Source organism: Sus scrofa, chromosome 11 (assembly GCF_054392235.1).
Source record: "Sus scrofa isolate SSC_HxYL_T2T_F1_AM1 chromosome 11, Sscrofa_HxYL_maternal_Yorkshire_Landrace_v2.0, whole genome shotgun sequence".
NCBI classification, from domain to species: Eukaryota; Metazoa; Chordata; class Mammalia; order Artiodactyla; family Suidae; genus Sus; species Sus scrofa.
Genome location: NC_139393.1, coordinates 5,729,133 through 5,750,667, shown reverse-complemented (window position 1 = coordinate 5,750,667; position 21,535 = coordinate 5,729,133). Strand labels below are relative to the sequence as shown.

Below are 21,535 nucleotides of genomic sequence, written 5' to 3'. Positions count from 1 at the left end.
CCACTGTAGGCCACCAGTCAGAAAGGAGGTTTATGGCGATGAAGTGATAGATGGAATTAGGCTGAGTCCTTCTCCCAGCTGGTCTGGGGGATCCATAAACCTGTCTTATTATTTATCTCATTCCTGATTGAATGCTTAGAATAGATATACCTGACAGCTGATAGAAGTCCCCCATTGGCTTTCTGACCCTTGGTATTATGAGTTCTTATGGTAGAGAGTTCCTGTTGGCGCTCAGAGGGTTAAGAACCTGACACAGTGTCCGTAAGGATATGGGTTCTATCCCTGGCCTCCCGCAGGGGGTTAAGGATCCGGGTTGCCGCCAGCTGAGGTGTAGATGAAGATGTGGCTCGGATCCTGCCTTGCTGGGGCTGTGGTGTAGGTTGGGAGCTGCGGCTCCGATTTGACCCCCTAGCCTGGGGACTTGCATATACTGCAGGTGCGGTCATAAAAGAGAGTTATGATGGTAGGAACAACCAAGTGGAAGAACCTAGCATTGTCCTTCCCTTCCAACAATGAACGGAAAGCGATACTGAATCCCTGAGGGGAAGCTCAGAGATGAATGCGATCCCCAAAGGCTTGAAAGGTGCAGAGGTGATCTTTCCTGTCAGTCTGCATTTAACTCCCTTATGGCTCAGGCTTCAAGGACCTGGGCGAAAATGAGTCTCGGAGAGTGAGACTGGACTGTCACTTCTGCAAATTTTCTGGGAGTCCTGAGCATTGGGATGCCAAGATGTTTCTTTATACGGCTGCACTTGTGACATATGGAAGTTCCCAGGCCAGGGATCGAATTGGAGCCGGCCTACACCACAGCCACAACACCAGATCTGAGCTGCATCTGTGACTTTGGCTGTGGCCTGTTGGCAGTGCTGGATCCTTAACCCGCTGAGCCACAGCAGGAACTCCCAAGAATTTTTCTTAAATATGACTTCTGTTCATTAGAAAAACGTACATGCAGAAAACATTAGAAGCTCACTGACTCTTTATTTCGCTTGAGGTTTTTTCCCCCATAACGTGTTTTACCAGCTATATTGAGGTATAATTGACACAACAAACTTCTTCTGTTTAAAGTATAAAACGGGGAGTTCCCGTCGTGGCGCAGTGGTTAACGAATCCGACTAGGAACCATGAGGTTGCGGGTTCGGTCCCTGCCCTTGCTCAGTGGGTTAACGATCCGGCGTTGCCATGAGCTGTGGTGTAGGTTGCAGACGCGGCTCGGATCCTGCGTTGCTGTGGCTCTGGCGTAGGCCGGTGGCTACAGCTCCGATTCAACCCCTAGCCTGGGAACCTCCATATGCCGTGGGAGCGGCCCAAGAAATAGCAACAACAACAACAAAAAGACAAAAGACAAAAATAAAATAAAATAAAATAAAATAAAGTATAAAACGTTGTGAGCTTTGACGTGTGAATCTCCCCATGAGCCGTCACTGCAGTCAAGATCCCGAAGCGTCTCTCCCCCAGCCTTTCGTCGCTGCGAGCATGAACACCTGTCCTTCCTTTCATCCCCCCTCCCCTGCCTCAAGAAGCCACTGATCTGCTTTGTCTCTGTAGAAAAGTTTTCATTTTCTAGAATTTTCTGTACATGGAAGCAAGAACCATGTGTTCTCTGTTTGGGTCTGGCTTCTTTGACTCAGCTGAACTACTTTGAGATTTATTCACATTCATCCATGTGACTCCTTTTATTGCATGAATCAAGAATGAATTATTTTTGGAGTACCCTGGTGGCTCAAAAGGTTGAGGAGCTGGCATTGTCACCATGGGGGGTCAGGTCACTGCCAAGGCACAGATTTGATCCCTGGCCTGGGAAGTTCTGCATACCTTGGGTGCAGGCCAAAAAAAAATTACTTTTCCAGCTAAGTAGTAGTACACAGTATAGAGCTATCATAATTTGCTTATTTATTCACTATGTAATGGGCATTTGCGTTGTTTCCAATTTTTGACTATTACTATTACCAGGGACATGACTAAGTCTTTATATGGACCTATGATTTCATTTCTCTTGGGTGAAATACCCAAGAGTGGACTGGTTGAATCATATAAGTGTGTGCCTAACTTTTCAAGAACCTGTCAGACTTTTACAGAGTGGCTATACAATTCTACATCCCGTGATCAGTGTTTGAGAGCTGGAGTTACGCCACACCCTCGCTAATACTTTATCTTTTATTATTTTCAGTTTTAGGCTTTTTTGCATGTTAACATCCAGTTGTTTCAGATCAGATCTCTTTGCTGAAAAGACTATCCTTTCTCCACTGATTTGCTTTTTAATTCCTTTAGTGATCTTGTTCAATACTTTTTTTTTTTTTTTTGTCTTTTTGCCTTTTCTAGGGCCACACCCACAGCATGTGGAGGTTCCCAGGCTAGGGGTCGAATTGGAGCTGTAGCCGCCAGCCTACGCCAGAGCCACAGCAACGTGGGATCCAAGTCACATCTGCAACCTACACCACAGCTCATGGCAACGCCGGATCCTTAACCCATTGAGCAAGGCCAGGGATTGAACCTGCAACCCCATGGTTCCTAGTCGGATTTGTTAACCACCGAGCCATGACGGGAACTCCCTCAATAAATATTTTGAGTTATTTCCTTTGTGATTGCTTTAGAGCTTACCCTAGACATCTCATCAGAATCAACTTTAGGTTTTTATGAACCTAAACCCAGTGAAACATGGCAGTGTTACTCCTATATAGCCAGTATCTCTTTCCCCCTTTTTGTAATATTATTGCTATAAATAATACTACCTCTATCAATGTGACAATCATGTTAGTATAATTTTTCTTCTTTCTTTTTTTCCTTTTTATGGCTGCACCTACAGCATATGGAAGATCCCAGGCCAGGGGTTGAATCAGAGTTGCAGATCTGATTATAATAATGTAAAATTATTATTTTATATAATTTGTGGCTCTTAAAGAAGCCGAGAGAAGAAAGGGAGGAGAAAATATATATCTTTTTTTTTTTTGGTCTTTTTGCCTTTTCTTGAGCCACTCTCACGGCATATGGATGTTCCCAGGCTAGGGGTCAAATCAGAGCTGTAGCCGCCGGCCTATGCCAGAGCCACAGTAATGCCAGATCCGAGCCGAGTCTGCGACCCACACCACAGCTCATGGCAACACTGGATCCTTAACCCACTGAGCGAGGCCAGGGATCGAACCCGCAACCTCATGGTTCCTAGTTGGATTCATTAACCACTGGGCTACGATGAGAATGCCTATATTTATATCTTTTCTTAATTAACCTTCCTATTTATCATTTCAGAATCTCAATTCATTCTTATGAATTCAAGCTACTATCTGGAGTCCTTTTCTTTTCTTTCTCTTTTTTTTTTGCCTTTTTCTAGGGCCGCTTCCTGCTGCATGTGAAGGTTCCCAGGCTAGGGGTCTAATCAGAGCCTCCGCTGCCTGCCTACAGCACAGACATAGCAATGCAGAATCTTAGCTGCGTCTGTGATCTACACCACAGCTCACAGCAACACCAGATTGCTGACCCACTGAGCGAGGCCAAGGATTGAGCCGCATCCTCGTGAATATTAGTCGTATTCATTTCCACTGAGCTACAGCAGGAACTCTACCTCTACATTGTTATTGGCAAAATTATTACATTTCTTTTTTTTTTTTTTTTTTTTTTTTTTTGTCTTTTGTCTTTTTGTCTGTTGTTGTTGTTGTTGCTGTTGTTGCTATTTCTTGGGCCGCTCCCACGGCATATGGAGGTTCCCAGGCTAGGGGTTGAATCGGAGCTGTAGCCACCGGCCTACGCCAGAGCCACAGCAATGCGGGATCCGAGCCGCGTCTGCAACCTACACCACAGCTCACGGCAACGCCGGATCCTTAACCCACTGAGCAAGGGCAGGGACCGAACCCGCAACCTCATGGTTCCTAGTCGGATTTGTTAACCACTGCGCCACGATGGGAACTCCAAAATTATTACATTTCTATATAAGACCAACAATGCATTATGTACATATTGTTTTATACAATTGCCTTTCAGATAGTTTAAAAGGAGAAAGGTGAACAAAAATGTATTTTTAAGGTATTTTATAATTACATAATTGCCTTTACTAGTGCTCTTGTCTTTTTTCATGTGAATTAAAATTACTATATGAGGTCACTGCTTTCAGCCTGAAAAAATTCCTTTAGTATTTTTAAAAAATAGTTTTATTTATTTGTTTGGCTGTGCCCATGGCATGCAGAAGTTCTCAGGTTAGAGATTGAACCCACCCACCGCAGTGACAATGCCAAATCCTCAAGTGCCAGGCTACCAGGGAGCTTCCATTTAGTATTTCTTATAAGGTGTGTGTGCTAGAAACAAATACCTCTCAGAGTTCCCTGGTGGCACAGCAGGTTAAAGATGTGGTGTTGTCACTGCAGTGGCTTGGGTCACTGCTGTGGTGCAGGTTTGATCCCTGGCCTGGGAACTTTGGCTTGCCACAGCTGTGGCCAAAAACAAACAAAACCCCAAAGAACCCAAAACTGGTCTGTGAACTAAGGAACAGATTCTCTCAATTTTTATTTACCTGGTAATGTCTTTATTTTGTTTTCATTTTTTAAAGGTAGCTTTGCTGGATATCAGGTTCTCGATTGACAAGTTTTTTGGGTTTTTTTTTTTTTTTTTTTTTTTCACTTTGAATATGTTATCTACTGCTTTCTGGCCCCTAGTTTCTGATGAGAAATAAACTGCTATTTTTGTCAGATTTCTTTTTTCTTTTTTTGCTCTTTAGTGCTGCACCTATTGCATATGGAAGTTCCCAGGCTGGGGGTCAGATTGGAGCTAGAGCTGTCAGCCTACACCACAGCAACTCCAGGATCCTAGCTGTATCTGGGACCTAGACGACAGCCCACAGCAACAATAGATCCTCTAACCCACTGAGCATGGCCAGGAATTGAACCTTCATCCTCATGGATACTAGTCAGACTCATTGCTGTGCCAAAATGGGCACTCCCTCTTACTGGATTTCTTACAAGTGGCCAGTCATTTTTCTCTTGCCACTTTCAGGATTTTCTCCTTGAATTTGGCTTTCTGTTTTTCAACTGTGACAAGTCTCTTTGTGGATCCCTGTGGAATTTGTTGAGCTGCTGAAGGTGTGGGTTAGTGTTTTTCAGTAAATGTGGAATGATGTTCTCAGCCATTATTTCTTTAAATATTTTTTCTTTCTCTTCTGGTACTTCTGTTACATCTATGTTGGTTTGCTTAATGGTATTATCCCCCATTTCCTGAACCTCTCTTTATTTCTGGTTTTTTGTTTTTCTCTTTGTTCTTTGGATGGCAAAATCTCTGTCAATCTAATCTTCAACTTTGTTAATTCTTTTTTATGCAAGAGGTTGACCCCCTCAAGTTAGTTTTTCAATTATTATGTTTCAACACTAGAATTTCTATTTGGTTCTTTTAAAATAATTTGTATCTCTTTCTTGATACTATTTGATGTAACATTGTCAGCATACCTTCCTTTATCTTGTAAATTACGCTTTCCACTAGTTCTTTGAACATATTTACAACTACTTTGAAGTCTCCATCTGTTAAATCCAACATCTGGTCATGCTCACAAGCAGTTCCTACTGCCTACTTTTTTTCCCTCCAAAGTATGAGCTGTGTTTTCCTATTTCTTTGTATGTCTCATACGTTTTTTGTTGGAAATTGGACATTTTAGTTAATTTCTAATAGCAATTCTGGATTCTGGTTCCCCCTCCTCCCCATTTGTTTGATTACTTGTTTAGCGACCAGTTGTTATGTTAGTGAAGTCTGTATAGTGATAATTATTTTATGTTAGTAAACACACACAGCATCAAGACTCTGATGTTGCTTTTCAACCAAGGGTGTGGAGCCTTGGGTGTGCCCACTGCCACTCTTGGCAGAGCTCTTTTTAGCTCTCTCTTTCCCCATCACACCCAGCTGTTAAACTCCACAAATTGTGGGATAATTGCTGTATTGTTTTCAACAATGCCCTGGGGCATCAACCATTCCAGAGGCGAAATCAGTCAAATCCTAGCTTCTTCCAAGGAGGTAGTAGTTCCTGAGGTCAGTATTTGATGTTTGTTCTTACCCTAGTAGAGCTACTTCCAGCTATTTTTTCTTCCAGTTCTTTCCTTGCAAACTAGCAGTCTTCAATTTAGCTTGTAACTTCAACAAATCTACCACTATCCTCTCAATTATCTTCCACCACAACTTGTGCTATTTTTGAGAGCGCCCTGAACGTCTCCATGCTAGAAGGAACCTTTCTATTTTAGAAGGAACTTGTTATATTGGGACTGTGTTGAATTTATATGCCTGTTATGGAAAAATGAGGGAGTTGCCTTCGTGGATCAGCAGTTAACAAATCTGACTAGGATCCGTGAGGATGGCAGGTTCCACCCCTGGCCTCACTCAGTGGGTTGGGGATCCAGCATTGTTGTGAGCTGTGGTGTAGGTTGCAGACACAGCTTGCATCCCGTGTGGCTGTGGCTGTGGCGTAGGCTGGCAGCTGTAGCTCCAATTCGACCCCTGGCCTGGGAACTTCCATATGCCACAGGTATGGCCCTAAAAAGCAAAAAAAAGAAAGAAAAAAGAAAAGAAAAATTAATCAGTTGATCTAAGAAAGAAATGGAATATCTTATTTAAGTCAAATTGAGAGTTATAACCTAGAAACAGCCTCTGAGAAAGCTCAGAGATCTGTTCCACCCATCAGAGGTCAAGGCATTTATATAAGGTTTATAAATTAAGACAGAGGGTGTACAGTCAGTGACAAAAGATAGTTTGCATAATCTGGATCCATAAGTATAAAGTGGTAAGTTATCGTGACCCCTTACAAGATCAAGGAGTGTTGTTACCTTTTAAGGACTTGCCTTAAACCTAGGAGAATGTTGCTCTTTATGGTTGAGCAGGTATTTCTGCCAATGGGGAGGTTTGATCAAGGCAGATACGTAATGCACAGTAGAGGGGAGAGAAGAGGCCAAAGGACAGAAAAAAAATTGTGTGTTGGAGTTCCCATCGTGGCTTAGTGGAAACAAACCTGACTGGTATTTGTGAAGATGCGGGTTCCATCCCTGGCCTCGCTCAGTGGGTTAAGGATCTGGCATTGCCGTGAGGTGTGGTGTAGGTCACAGACATGGCTCGTGGATCTGGTGTTGCTGTGACTGTGGCCTAGTGCAGCAGCTACAGCTCTGACCTGACCCCTAGCCTGGGAACCTCAATATTTAGGTTGTGGCCCTAAAAAGAAGAAAAACATTTTTGGGGTATGTTTAAATTTTCCTTGACTTGTCTTAGAATATGAATTTTTATTTCATCACTAGTTTGGGAGAATATTATCTTAAAAATATTGAACTTTCCAATTTGTGAACATGATATATTTCTCCACTTACTTAGATGTTCAGTTTTTTCAGACGTGTTTTGCAGTTTTCAGCGTACAGGTCCTGATTGTTTGGTGTTATATTAGGAATACAATTAACATTTGTATACTCAAATCCTACCTCCTTGCTAAACTTTCTTAACAGCTCTGCTAGCTATTTACAGATAATAGAGGATTTTCCACATAAAAGTGTGTCAGCTGCAAATCAAGAAAGTTATAATTCTTCCATTTTCATCCAAATGCCCTTTATTTCTTTTTCTTGAGTTATTGCACTTGGCTAGACCCTCCAGGATACTGTTGAATAGAAGTAGTGAAAAGTGGACATCCTTGATCTTATGTGAGAGAACATTCAGGTTGTCACCATTAAGCAAGGGTAAGGAGTGGAGTGTAATTTGTACATTTTTTTTTTTTTTGTATCTTCTGCTAAAAATTGAAAAGTATGTAACTTTTGTAATAAAAAAAAGTATTTAAAAAGTCCCCAACCTTGCCTCATCTTGACCCTATCCATTTCTTTTTTGTCACATGTGCTCACAAGGGATTCAAGGTGGTGAGAGCTGCAGCAGGGGACTCTGACCCCATGGCCATAAGACCCACTGTGCTAGGAAGGGCATGGCCGTTGATTCCCTGACAGTGAGGATGAGGGTGTGGGCAAGTATCTTTCATTTTTGAAAGATATTTTAACTGGGTAAAAAATTCTAGGTCAGTGATTGTTTTCTTCTTTCTGTGTTATAAATATGTTTTCACTGTTTTGTAGCTTCTATTTTTGAGATCTGATTTGAATCTTTGTTTCTCTGAATGTACTGTCTCTCTTCTTTGACTGCTTTTAATAATAGTTTCTTCATCATAATAATTGAAAGCCATTTGATTTTTTTTTTAAATGGCCATACCCAAAACATTGAATCCAGGCTGCAGCTGTGATCTACACTACAGCTGCGTCAACACCAGATCCCTTTAACCCACTGCCCTGGGCCAGGGATCGAACCTGTGCCACCGCAGAGACAATGCTGGATCCTTAACACACTGCACCACAGCAGCAACTCCTAAAGCAGTTTGGTTTTGAGATGCTGTGATGTGGTTTTTGTTTTTCTTTTCTTCCTTCCTTTCTTTCTTTCTTTCTTTTTTTTTTTTTTTTTTTTTTTTTTAATGCTTGGAACTCATCGAGTTTCTTGTGTCCATGCATTTATACTTTCCATTATAACTGAAAAATTTGCAGTCATTTCTTCAAATATTTTTATCTATCCATCATCATCTTTGAGAATTCCAGTTACAAGTGTATTGGTCACTTGAATTTGTTCCAGATCTCAATGATGCTCTGTTTCTTTTTTCAGTCATTTTTCTATTCATTTTGAATAGTTTCTACTGCTATGTCTTAAAGTTCATTTATATTTTCTTTTATATTGTCTAGTCTGCCATTAATCTCATCCAGTATATTTTTCATATCAGACATTATAGTTCATCTGTATTTGATTTGGGTCTTTTAAAAAATACCTTCTATGTCTCTATTTAACATGTTCAAGCTTTTCTCAAGCTTCATGAACATATGAAATAATATTTGTTGTCTTTAGTCTGTCATCTCTGATAGAATCTCCAAATCATTTTCTATTGATTCATTTTTCTACTCATGATGGCTTGTATTTTTCTTTTTCTTTGCAGGTCTACTCATTTTTTTGTGTCTTTTTAGGGCCACACCCACAGCATATGGAGGTTCTCAGGCTATGGGTCTAATCGGAGCTGTTGCTGCCGGCCTACTCCAGAGCCACAGCAGTGCCAGGTCTGAGCCTCATCTGTGACCTGCACCACAGCTCATGGCAACACCAGATCCTTAACTCACTGAGTGAGGCCAGGGATCGAACCTGCAACCTCATGTTTCCTAGTCAGATTCTTTTTTGTTTGTTTGTTTGTTTTTGTTTTTGTCTTCTTGACATTTCTTGGGCCGCTCCCATGGCATATGGAGGTTCCCAGGCTAGGGGTCTAATTGGAGCTGTAGCCACCAGCCTACACCAGAGCCACAGCAACGCAGGATCCAAGCTGCATCTGCAACCTACACCACAGCTCACAGCAATGCTGGATCCTTAACCCACTGAGTGAGGCCAGGGATCGAATCTGCAACCTCATGGTTCCTAGTTGGATTCGTTAACCACTGAGCCACGACAGGAACTCCCACATGTGTGCTAATTTTTGATTGGGTACCAGACATTGTGAATTTTGCCATACTTGAATTTTGTTCTAAAGTGCAGTTAAATGGCTTGGGAACCAGCATCTGTTGTCTCTCGTCTTCTTGATGATAGCCATTCTCACAGGTGTGAGGTAATAGTTCATTGTGATTTAGATTTACAGTTCCCTGATGCTTAGTGAGGCTGAGCATCTTTTCATGTACCTGTTGGTATCTGGAAGAATATCTATTTAGTTCTTCTGCTCATTTGTTTTCAATTGTACTGTTTTGTTTTAATTTTGAATTGTATGAGATTTTATATTTTGGTTGTTAACCCCATATCTGATACATGGTTTGCAAAAATTGTCTCCCATTCTGTAGGCTGCCTTTTTATTTTGTTAATTGTTTCTTTTGCTGTGCAAAACTTTTAAGTTTGATGTAGTCCTTGTTCATTTTTGCCTTTGTTGTTTGTGCTTTTGATGTCATATATATATATTAAAAAATTGCTAACACCAATGTTGAGGCGTTTCTTCCCTCCTATATTTTCTTCTAGGAGTTTTATAATATTGGGTCTTATGTCTTCTGGTCTTTAATCCAGTGGAAGTTAATTTTCGTGAGTGGTATAAGATAGGGGTCCAGTTTCACTGCTCTGCGTACATTTATCCAGTTTCTCTAACACTGTTCCTTTAAGAGACTATGTTTTCTCCATTGAAAGCTATTGGCTCCCTTGTCAAATATTAGTTGGCCGCATGAGCAGGGTTCTGTTCTGGGCTCTCTATTGCATTGGTCTATATGTCTGTTTTTGCACCACTACCATACTGTTTTAAACTCTATAGTATAATTTGAAATCAAGAAGTGTAATACTTCCAGCTTTATTTTCCTTTAGGACTGCTTTGGCTAGTCAGGGTTTTTTGTGGTTCCATACAAATTTTAGGCTTGTTCTTTCTATTTCTGTAAAGAATTCATTGGTATTGATGGGATTGCATTGACTCTATAGATGCTATGGTTAGTATGGACCTTTTAACAATATCAGTTCTTCCAGTCCGTGAGTAGAGGATGTCTTTCCTTTTGTGTGTGTTTTCTTCAGTTTCATTCACCGAAGTCTTGTATTTTTATTGTACAGATCTTACACTTCCTTGATTAGATTTATTCTTAAGTATTTCATTTTTTTGATGCTCTTCTGATGTTTCCTTTATTTCTTTTCCAGATGTTTCATTCTGAGTGTATAGAAATGCAATTAATTTCCGTGTGTTGATTTTGTATCCTGCAGCTTACCCAAAGATTTTTATTCGTTCCAACAGTTTTTGGTTTGCGTCTTTGGGATTTTTCTGTATACAGAATCCTATCATCTGCAAATAGTAACAGTTTTACTTCTCCCTTTCTGCTTCGGCTGTGTTTTATTTCTTTGTCTTGTTTAATTGCTCTAGCTAGGACTTCTAGTCCTCTGTTGAGAAAGAGTGGCGATGGTGGCCATCCTTCTCTCGTTCCTAATCTTGGAGGAAATGCTTTCCATTTCCCTCCATTGAATATGGTGTTTATGCTGTCAGTTTGGTAGGTATTGTTCCAGATGGTTTTCTCAGTATATAAACTGTCCCACACCCTCCTACACACATATGCATGTATGCTCGTACCCACACACACAAACACTCTTTTTTTCTCTTCAGAGCCACACACAAATGGGATCATATTTTGCTTAAAGTGCTGCAGCTTGCTTGATAAAGTGATAGCATTTTATCATTTCCATAGTAGTACATATATCTACTTAAGTCTTTTATTTAAAATAATTTTCAGGAGTTCCCATTGTGGCTCAGTGGTTAACGAATCCGACTAGGAACCATGAAGTTGCAGATTCGATCCCTGGCCTCGCTCCGTGGGTTAAGGATCCAGTGTTGCCATGAGCTGTGGTGTAGGTTGTAGATGCGGCTCAGATCCGACGTTGCTGTGGCTCTGGTGTAGGCTGGCGGCTGTAGCTCCGATTAGACCCCTAGCCTGGGGACCTCCATATGCCACTGGTGCGGCCCTAAAAAGACAAAAGACAAAAAAATAAAATAAGTGTCAAAACAGTGTACATGGTTTGAATTTCAGGAAGGTATAGTTAAAAAAAAAAAAAAAGGCCTTCCTTCCACCCCATTCCCCCCACTCTGCTTAGTTTCTTGAGCATGGCCACATCCAAAGATAGTCTATGCCTATGCAGGGATGTTCCATTTTCTTACACAAACTATGACATACTATATACTCCACTCTGTATTTTGCTCTTTTCACTTTATTTAGGAGCTTCTTTTTCTTTTCTTTTCTTTTAATATCTGCATAGTTGTATTAAGTAAGGTTCTTTTGTTGCAAGCAATAGAAACCTACATAATGAATTAAAGCACAAAGGGAATTTCTTGGAAGGAAACTGGCAAACAGGTTCACAACCTTCACAAGCGTTGGAAAGGGCAGAATGAGAGTTCCCTGGGAGTTTAGAAGCAGAAACCCAGGGACCATCCAGTTACTCCAGTTCCAAGTGCCTTCTCTCTGTAGGTTTTGCTCAGACTCGATGAGCTTAATCTGCACTTTCTTTGGTCAGGTTCCCTGCTTGGATGAATATTTTTTGGCTTCAAAGTCGAAGGAGTCTATTTGGCACAGCCTGGTTCATGTGACCACTCCAATAGCTGGAACAGAATCTTTCACAAAGTGGAGAGAAAGAAGTATTGGGGAGAGAAAGTCATTTCAGACTACCTCAGTGGTACATGCACAGTCCCACAATACCCCAGTCGAGCCCAGTGCTACTGTCACACACACACACACACACACACATCCATCCACTCACTTCACCAAAAGGAACACGAGCATCGCAGGTAAAACACCGCTTCTGGAAGTGATGTCTGGACTCCAGAGGGTCTCCACCTGACTTCGCTCTGCTTCTAGCTCTGTCTTCGTGTTCACTCACTTCTGTGCACCAGTGGAAACATCACACTACCACCAAGACATTATGTATACAATCGTAAGGGCAAGGAAGAAGAAAGAAACGGAGAACTCATTTAAATCATCAAAAGATGTCATCTTTATTTCTTCAAGTGGTCGTCATGGTAGAGCTGGCATTTCTTATTTCTGTCTTCGACTGCTCACTCCATGGCCCGGTGGCCTTTAGCCAGCCCCTTGGCTGGTCGGGGCTCTTTGTCTAGTGCGGTAGCATCAACCTTCACTTGTGAGCTGTCTGAGTTCTCGGTAGGGCTACTGCTTGGAACCCTGGGTGATGGCACCTGCAACAGGGCTCCCGGCTGAGCGTGGCAATGGAAGCAGAATCCTGCTTGTGCTCAGCAGGCCGAGGCAATCAAAGTGTGGTCTTGCTCTTGCTCATGTGAAGCCATCATCCGGACTCCAGACTAGGCCTGTGTGGCCGTGACCAAGTGAAGCATTAATAAGCTTCACTAATCTTGACCCCTGAGCGTAAACACTCATGGAGGCGGACCAGGATTCCTCTTAAGCTTCCTCCAGTTTCCAAGATACAGTGCCAGTTTTAATCTTCATGGTCAAGTCCCCAGTTCAGCAGTGGGATCTGAGAGGGGGCATCTGAAGTTGCCGTTGGGTAGTCTTTTTTTTTTTTTTTTTTTTTTTGTCTTTTTTTTGCTATTTCTTGGGCCGCTCCCGCGGCACATGGAGGTTCCCAGGCTAGGGGTCGAATCAGAGCTGTAGCCACCGGCCTACGCCAGAGCCACAGCAACGCGGGATCCGAGCCGCGTCTGCAACCTACACCACAGTTCATGGCAACGCCGGATCCTTAACCCACTGAGCAAGGGCAGGGACCGAACCCGCAACCTCATGGTTCCTAGTCGGATTCATTAACCACTGCGCCATGACGGGAACTCCTGCCGTTGGGTAGTCTTAACTTCAACTCAGTGGAACCACTAACAGGACCCCAAGGATAGGACTCTCTCCAGTGGGTATTAAATCAGACCTGCAGAGCTGAGATTTAGGAATAAGGAAGCTCATGTTTTTGCGAGTGAAATCAGTTAATTTACATTTTTAGCGTTTTCACACCCTCCTCTCATGTTCTGGCTTTAGGGGAGGAAGAATAATTTATTGGTCACTAACTCAGAGCCATCAACGGCATCCTGCGAGACACCATCCAGACTTCGTTAGGAGTGGACAGGACTGCAAGGGAACATGAGAAATTGAACATAATTGACAGGTAAGAAAGAAGTTTGTGGTTTACTTACTTCTTTTTTTTTGTCTTTTGTCTTTTCAGGGCTGCACCCATGGCATATGGAGGTTCCCAGGCTAGGGGTCAAATCAGAGCTGTAGCCACTGGCCTACACCACAGCCACAGCAACGCAGGATCCGAGCCGCGTCTGCGACCTACACCACAGCTCATGGCAATGCCAGATCCTTAACCCACTGAGCAAGGCCAGGGATCGAACCTGCAACCTCATGGTTCCTAGTTGGATTCGTTTCTGCTGTACCACGACGGGAACGCCTATTTACCTTTTTACATTGATATTATTGCTAAAGTTTATTCGTATAGTTCTAAAGCAAGGACGTGAACAAAAAGTCAAGTAATTGAGAAGAGGTAGTTTTATCAAATACCTAAGCATGGATTTATACTAAACTGAACACCAAACCTAATTGTGAAACTCTTAGAAGCAGAGGGGCTTTTTCGTTAACCCAAGAGAACGTTTTAAAGATTCCTGGAACTATTGAGACATTTTACCCACTTGCTGATTGGTTTCTACTTTTTGTTTTTTATTCTTCAAAAGGTTTTTATTGAAGTAGAGTTGATTGACAATGTTGCGTTAGTATCAGGTGTATGGCAGAGTGATTCAGGCATACATATATATTTTTTTTCCCAATTCTTTCCTACTATAGGTTATTAGAAGATAGTGAGTACAGTTCCCTGTGCTATACCGTGGATCCTTGTTGGTTATCTACTTTATATATGGTAGTTTTAATATGTTAATCTCGGACTCCTCCCCTCCTTTTCCCTTTAGTAACCTTGAGTTCGTTTTCCATGTCGGTGAGTCTGTTTCTGTTGTGTAAAGAAGTTCATTGGAATCATTTTTTAGATTCCACATGTAAGGGATATCATATGATATTTGTCTTTATCTTATTATCATAATCTCTAGGTCCATCCAGGTGCTGAAAAAGGCAGTATTTCATTCTTTTTTGTGGCCGACTACTATTTCATTACGTATATATCACATCTTCTTTATCCATTCGTCTGCTGGTGGACACTTAGGTTGCTTCCATGTCTTGATGATTGTAAATAATGCTGTGGGTTAAGGATCTGGCACACGGATGCGATTTGTAAGATGCATCAGATGTGCACGTATTTTTAGGACTCATTAAAATGAAGAACTTTTAAAAACTGAAAGTGAGAGCACTGGTTTGTGCTGCTGAAGAACCACGAGCTGCTTTTCTTGTGGATGATGGGAATGCCTGCAGGCAGGCCGCAAGTCTTCTTGCAGCTCTGGTGCTGCACAGATGCTCTGTAGCTTTGGATTTGGAAGACAGGAGCCTCCCCTAGCGGATTTTGAGGACAGGAGTGAAATTGCCCAGCTCTGGGCCCAGCATGTGTCTGTTGTATGTGCTTGCGTCTCTCAGTGTTTCCTGAGTGAGTCAGCAGGCGAATGGTTTCTTCTTCGTGTAGGAGAGAGGGAGGATCAGAAGCCAGGTTCGCACTTTTTTCTTTGCAGACCGACACTGAACTCTGAAAGATTACCTGTCAGACTGACGGAGCTGAAGCTTGGAGTGCTTAGAGATGCGTAAAGGGACCGTGTATTCTAGTTCATTTTGGGAGGATTGCGCCTGATGAATGCAGTGAGAAAAAACAATGTAGGAGAGACAGGGGGCCACTGCTGAGGGCAGGCTCTCCATTCGCCTGGTGGAGAAACCTCTCTCTCTGGTATTTTATGAAATATGTTCCATCTGGACTTTATGTCCCACTTAGGAAATTTTTAGAAGTTGTATAAAGCTACAGCAAAAATTACAGGGCTATATGGATGGGGAAAATTGCTCACGTAATCAGCTATTAATACTGCTCCTACATCTGTGTCTGTCGCTGGCCTTTTCATCATGCCCAGGGCCTTCCACTGAGATTAATAGCATGGCAACCCAAATCAAAACGATTTATTTATAACATTTGTCTGGATTTTGTTGACTGTGTTGTCATGCCAGTTTCATGTAGCTTAATTAATTAATTTGCTTTTTAAAATGTGTCCCTGTGTCTGAGGGCCTGCGTCTTGGCTGTCTTTTCCAAACTGAGAACAAGAGTTTCCGTTTGGCACACTCTGCCGCTCATTACTTAGAGTCAGCAGAGCTCTAGGGCGGGGTGCCATCTGTGATCTGCAGACTGGCCTTGCCAAGGCAGCAGAGGCAGGGGCAGTGTGCTTTCCCTGGGGCCTAGGATGCTGATTCCAGCACCAAAGAGGCCTCGACTCAAAGACTTCCTCACTCCCCAGGCTTGCTGTTCCTGCAGGTGGAGAACAGAAGAGGCGCAGTGCAAATTCCCTAGAATATGTCTTTCCGTGGAGAGTGTCGTTTCTCGTATTGGTCTGTTCCAGGGGCTGCCGCTTAACCACTTAGCCACACAAGGGTGAGGGCTTTCCTCTTGGATTTAGATGGCTGTCCGTACTGGCCCAGGGGAAAACACTGCCCCAGGACAGAGGTTCTCTGGGCGTGGCTTCCGGTCCCTGAGTGTAAATTGTAGCCAGTGAAGTGCACTGGTTATAGAGGTTCTTTAGGCTCTTAAATTGGGAATCCTTGGGATACACAGACATGACCCATCCCAGTCCTGTGTTTTGGGGGAGCTGGCTTTGGATCAAGTTGTGCAGCAGAAGGCAGAGGAAAGAATATAGGTCCTGGCTTCAGATAGGGTTTCTGCTACTTCGGTGACTGGGCCAACTTTTACCCTCGCCTCAGCTTCCAGATGTGTGAAATGGGAGTGGTGGCACCGTCTTCTTAGGGCTGTAAGATAACCATGTGGACACAGGGGTGTTTTTTTGTTTGTTTGTTTGTTTGCTATTTCTTTGGGCCGCTCCCGCGGCATATGGAGGTTCCCAGGCTAGGGGTCGAATTGGAGCTGTAGCCACCGGCCTAGGCCAGAGCCACAGCAACCTGGGATCCGAGCCACATCTGCAACCTACACCACAGCTCACGGCAACGCTGGATCGTTAACCCACTGAGCAAGGGCAGGGACCGAACCCACAACCTCATGGTTCCTAGTCGGATTCGTTAACCACTGCGCCACGACGGGAACTCCGACACAGGGTTTTTAAAGGCCTATCTTGAACTTCTGACCACACATGCATAAAATGGTAAGCGTGAGGTCATGAGTGTGTTAACTAACCTTATTGTGGTAATCACTGCACAGTATATACTTTTGTCAAATCATATTGCAGACCTGAAACGTACCCATTGTGTCGTGTCCGGAAGCTGGGGGAAAGGGGCCTGAGAACACTTGCCCGTTGGTGACACTGTCCACCCGGTTCCAGTGTAGCCTGCAACTCCTGGTGGCGAGAATACTCAGGGGTTTAATACTCCTTAGGAAAGTGGCGAGGCTTTACTTGATCAGAAATTCTCCTCCGGCAGGGTTCCCGTAGTGGCTCAGCGGGTTAAGAACCCAACATAGTGTCCATGAGAACAGGTGAGGGTTTGATCCTTGGCCTCACTCAGTGGGTTAAAGATCCGGCGTGGCTGTAGCTGTGGCGTAGGCTGGCAGCTGTAGCTCCAGTGCTGCCCCTGGCCCAGGAACTTCCATATGCCACACATGCAGCCATAAAATAGAAAAAAATAAAATAAGAAATTTAAAAATTCATCTCAGGTAAAGTCTATTAAATAAGCACTGATTCCCTACCAGATACTCTTTGTGATCTGAAGACAGTGGCATGACTTCTAGGAGTGACGGATGTTATGTAATATACAAACGCACAAGGGCCATGCGAAGTCACATCAGTCATCACTGAAAGAGTAAGTTCCACCTTGTAGATTTGAGGCAGATCTACCCACCTCTGCCCCCCAAATCAGAGAGAAATGAAAAACTCCACGGCCACCGTCCAGGCTCAGGCCTGAGGAGAGTGGGCAGCCTACTTTAGGTAAAACTACCCACCCTGGCTGCCTCGCCCGCCCTTCGTGTCTGGGCTGTTCCGAAAGACTGGCCACTGGCAGGTGACAGGACACGGCAGAGACCCTGGCTTCGCATTTACTTTTTTTAGAGACGAGGTAAACCAGAAGGTGAATTCTGCTCAGCTGCATTTCCGTTTCCACATGGAAACATGAACTGTAGCTCCTAAGGTTAAGGTGGAACCTGTTTGAACCTGGTTCAGCATCTTGGTGTGCAGCTGAGGAGGATGCAGTGCAGGGAGGGTCTCCGCTGAGGCCCCGCAGTGAGGAGGGGCGGGGGGTGGGGGTCAGCCCTTCCACCTTCCCTCCAGGGCTGTGGGACCCCTGGGCTCTGTCCCTGGAGAGTGGGTAGAAACGGTAACAGCCAGGTGCCTGCAAGCTACCCGCAGAAGGGCGCGGAAGCCGGGGTGCGTCTCAGGGCCGGCCCGCCCTACACCCACTGTAGACATACAGATACGGAGGGAGAATTTGCTCTTGACATTTATATACAGGAAACCGTCACTGCTTCTGATGAGAGTTTTAAAGGTTCTAATAGGAATTTCAGAAGTAGGACAGTGCCTTTTTTGTTTTGGGGGGGGCTTATCTTTTTTTTTTTTTTTTCAGGGCCACCCCTGCGGCCCGTGGATGTTCCCAGGCTAAGGGTCAAATTGGAGCTGCCAGCCTACACCACAGCCACAGCACCACCAGATCCGAGCCATGTCTGAGACCTACACTGCAGCTTGTGGCAAAGCAGATCCTTAACCCACTGAGCGAGGCCAGGGATCCAACCTGGATCCTCATGGAGATTAGTCCGGTTGGGAACCCCCGAGCCACCACAGGAACTCCCCGGGGCAGTGGTTTTGAGGGAAATGGTTGTGTGGAACGCCTGTCCTGTAACGTGACCGAGAAAGGTGATTAAGCTAAACCGCTTCCTTCTGAGCAGAAGGACGTGCTCGTGAGAGCCACCCCCTTTTCAAGGATGAACTAGCCAGGTTGCTCTAACTACGGAGCAGAGACAGGTGATTCAACTGTATCTCACTTTATCACAAGAATTTTTAAAAACCATGCCTCTGTGCTTTTCCTAATAGACACCTGAATACAAAGCATTTCAAATTTAAAACAAATAATACAGCGTGACTAGATTTGGACAAACTCCTATGAACCAAATGATTGAAAGGAAAGGATGTTTTTACTCCATCTGGAGGAGCTGTAAGCGGAGAGGGGGTGCAGAGAGCAGGGAAGCACCGCGTTTGGACCCCTGAGCTTCGGGCTCAGAGCAGACACCCAGCAGGTGTGGCAGCCTGGTGGCGGGGTGGGGGTGGGGAGCAGAACGCCTCCCTCCGGCTTTGCTATCAAGTCCCCAAAGCTCACTTTGCTCTCCATGTGCGCCTTTCTAGCATGTGGGGCGGGGGCTGCCAGGCAGATCAGATGCTTTGGAAGATGGGGGGCGGGGTGGTTATGGACAGATTCCTTCTAGCTGCTTCTTCCTTTTGTGGATGGGCGAAGGGTGCTTGGAGAGATACTTTCTGGAGTGTGAAAGGCAGAATATAGGCAGAATATAGGTCTGAAAGGACTGTAATTGTTCAGTCACACTGATATTGACAAACAGAAAAGGCGTCATAAACACTTTTATTTAAAATTCAGATTTCTGAAACTATACTAAGGATGGTATGATAGGTCTTTAGCTAAATAAGACGTAGCAGGAAAATAATGTGCATTTTAACTTTGGAAGGTTCTTTTTAAAGCACCACTTAAAATGTACATTATCCCCCCCAACTTAAATATAGAAAAGTTGTTCTCTCTCAGGAATGAGTTTGAGGATGCACAGAGGAACAGCAGAGCTGATTTTTAAGAGCTGGTTATTGAGAGGGAGCACTCAATTCACAGGAATTTTGAGGTGTTCCTACACTGTTCACTTACATGACAGAAGTACAGACTTGTCAGGGTGTCTTGGTAGACTTCTAGCCCACCGAGGGCTACGGCTTTTCATAAATGTGATTATTGGCCAGATTCCTAACACTTAAATTTGTCGCCCTGGATAGTATAGATTTTATAACTCTTTATTTTTCGAGAAACATTGAGAAATGACCACAAGTTGCAGCACATCCAAAAAAAAAAAAAAAAAAAAACCCCAAAAAACCAAACAAACAGAAAAGTGGAACTAGTTTTAGCAATCTCTGAAAACGTTTAAGTTCTAGCTTTATTTTGAAGCCAGCTCCCAAAGTAGAATGGAAACAATACCCAGGGCTATTGCCCCGCGAGGCAGCCTGAACTCGCTGCCGGGGCACCTGCAGAGCACGAGCCTCGGCGACGCGCTGCTGCAGCCGGGACGTCCTGCATGGGCGGCCGCGGGCAGGTCCTCGCCGGGTCTCCGCATCCCCGGGCCGGGGGCGGGGACGCCCGAGCCCTCGCCCCGCCTCACCGCGTGTGGGAGCGCGGCTGCGGCTTCTCCTGGCCCCGCTTCCCCGGGGAGCGGCGGGCGGCGCCTCCTGCGCGGCCGCCCGGCTTGTACGGATGCGGTCTGTGCTTCTGCCGGCCTTCCTCCTTCTGGCTCTGGCTTTTCGCAGGCTCCGCACTGGCCTCTTTGGGTTCATGGTCTTGCTCCTTGTGGGACGGCAGAGTGTTCTTAATTGTGTTAATGAGAAATCTCTTATTGGTACCAGCAAGAGGACACTTCATCCTGGGGGGAAACAGGACAGGCACACATCAAACACTGACTCCAGAGCTGAGCCCACGGAGCAGCAAAGAAAGCGGCTTCCACAGAAGCAAGTTTCCCGACTTGTGAGCTTCCCTTGCGTGCCACCTAGTGTAAACTCCGAGTACAGGGCAAGGAGAGCCTGCGGAGACCCGCGGGCCCTTCTCCCAAGACTTCAGAGGCGACGAGCCCCGACCCTACCAGAGGGTGTGTACAGGTACTGACCACAGCGCCGACTGCCTGAGTCGTTTAACACTGTCTCCTTACACCCCAAGTCCCTGATTTGACCGTCATCCGCATTTCGAGTTAAATTTTGTGGCGGCTTGTTTTTAAATATCAAAGAGCAAAAATAAGTCCCTCCCGGAGGAAACGAGCTACCGTAGAAACAGAAGCTGTCTAAAGACTCCATGAGGCTGCAGTAACCTCATTCACCCTCTGAAAGGCTCACACTTTCTGCTCTGAGACTGTGTGTTGAGTTTGCCTTGTCAGCGAGCCTTTTCCCACGTCCACCCCGAGGGAGGTTCTGTGCTGCCTCCGTTTCAGTGGTGTCATGATTCAAGTTCACCCGGAAGGAAGGGTGCAACCAGGCACAGCATAGTTTACATGCTTTGCTCTGCTTGCACACTCAGGATGTTTGATTTTTCAGGTGTAGTAAATCTTTCATTTTAGGAAAGACAACCCCAGACAAATAAAACCTGAGTATTTCTCTTGGCCTTGAGCCATCTGCCTGTACGCAGGGCTATTTTAGGAGGATGCTGATCCTGCAGATGGTGTTACTCAGGGAGGCTGGTGTTGAACAAAAGTGAATGTAGGCGTCCGTGATCTCCATGCCTCTATCAAACTGCGATTCAAGGCGAATCCCACGTAACACGGGCACGCACTGCAGTGACTTTCTGGCCTGCCCTCGTGGGGGAGAGACCAAACTGCTCACCAGCCTAGTGCCCCGTGTTCCGAGGTCAGGCCCCCTCAGGCAACCAGAATGGCACTGAATCTGGAAGGAAAAGGAGGAGGAGAAAGACAGGAAAATGTCTCCTGCTGCAAATAAGCTGTCTCGCACCCAGCAGGTATCAGGCGTGGCAGGCGTGGGGCTCGGAGGTCGAAGCCCGATGTCTGGTGGTGGCGGCCCTGGGGCTTTGGTTTGCTTTCCTTTTCCGGCTGGAGTTTAAAAGCCACAATGAATGAGGTAGGAGCAAAGAAGAAAGGCAACAGCAAAAGAGCAGAGAAAATGCTTCTGCAAGGACAGGACACACACTGTTGGACTCCCTGCAGCCCCGAGGGCTTCACTTGTCTTCCAGAAAAGTACACT

General features: G+C 44.7%; 2 protein-coding genes and 1 long non-coding RNA gene across 10 annotated transcripts in view; 1 reads left to right on the top strand and 2 right to left on the bottom strand.

Annotated features, from left to right (window-relative positions):
* Positions 1 to 21,535, bottom strand: part of LOC110255797 (uncharacterized) — a 440,685-nt gene that overhangs the window by 211,579 nt on the left and 207,571 nt on the right. The window lies entirely within an intron of this gene.
* LNX2 (ligand of numb-protein X 2) overlaps positions 1 to 21,535 on the top strand; it is a 370,946-nt gene that overhangs the window by 221,313 nt on the left and 128,098 nt on the right. For all 7 annotated transcript variants that reach the window (XM_084981341.1, XM_084981344.1, XM_084981343.1 and 4 more), the window contains one exon: positions 13,503 to 13,629. The gene's annotated coding sequence lies outside the window, so the exon portion shown is untranslated. The remainder of the gene's footprint in view (positions 1 to 13,502; positions 13,630 to 21,535) is intronic.
* POLR1D (RNA polymerase I and III subunit D) overlaps positions 19,700 to 21,535 on the bottom strand; it is a 45,519-nt gene continuing 43,683 nt past the window's right edge. Inside the window, exon 3 of the mRNA NM_001444308.1 lies at positions 19,700 to 20,214. Coding sequence (NP_001431237.1) covers positions 19,953 to 20,214 — 262 coding nt within the window. The 3' untranslated portion in view covers positions 19,700 to 19,952. The remainder of the gene's footprint in view (positions 20,215 to 21,535) is intronic.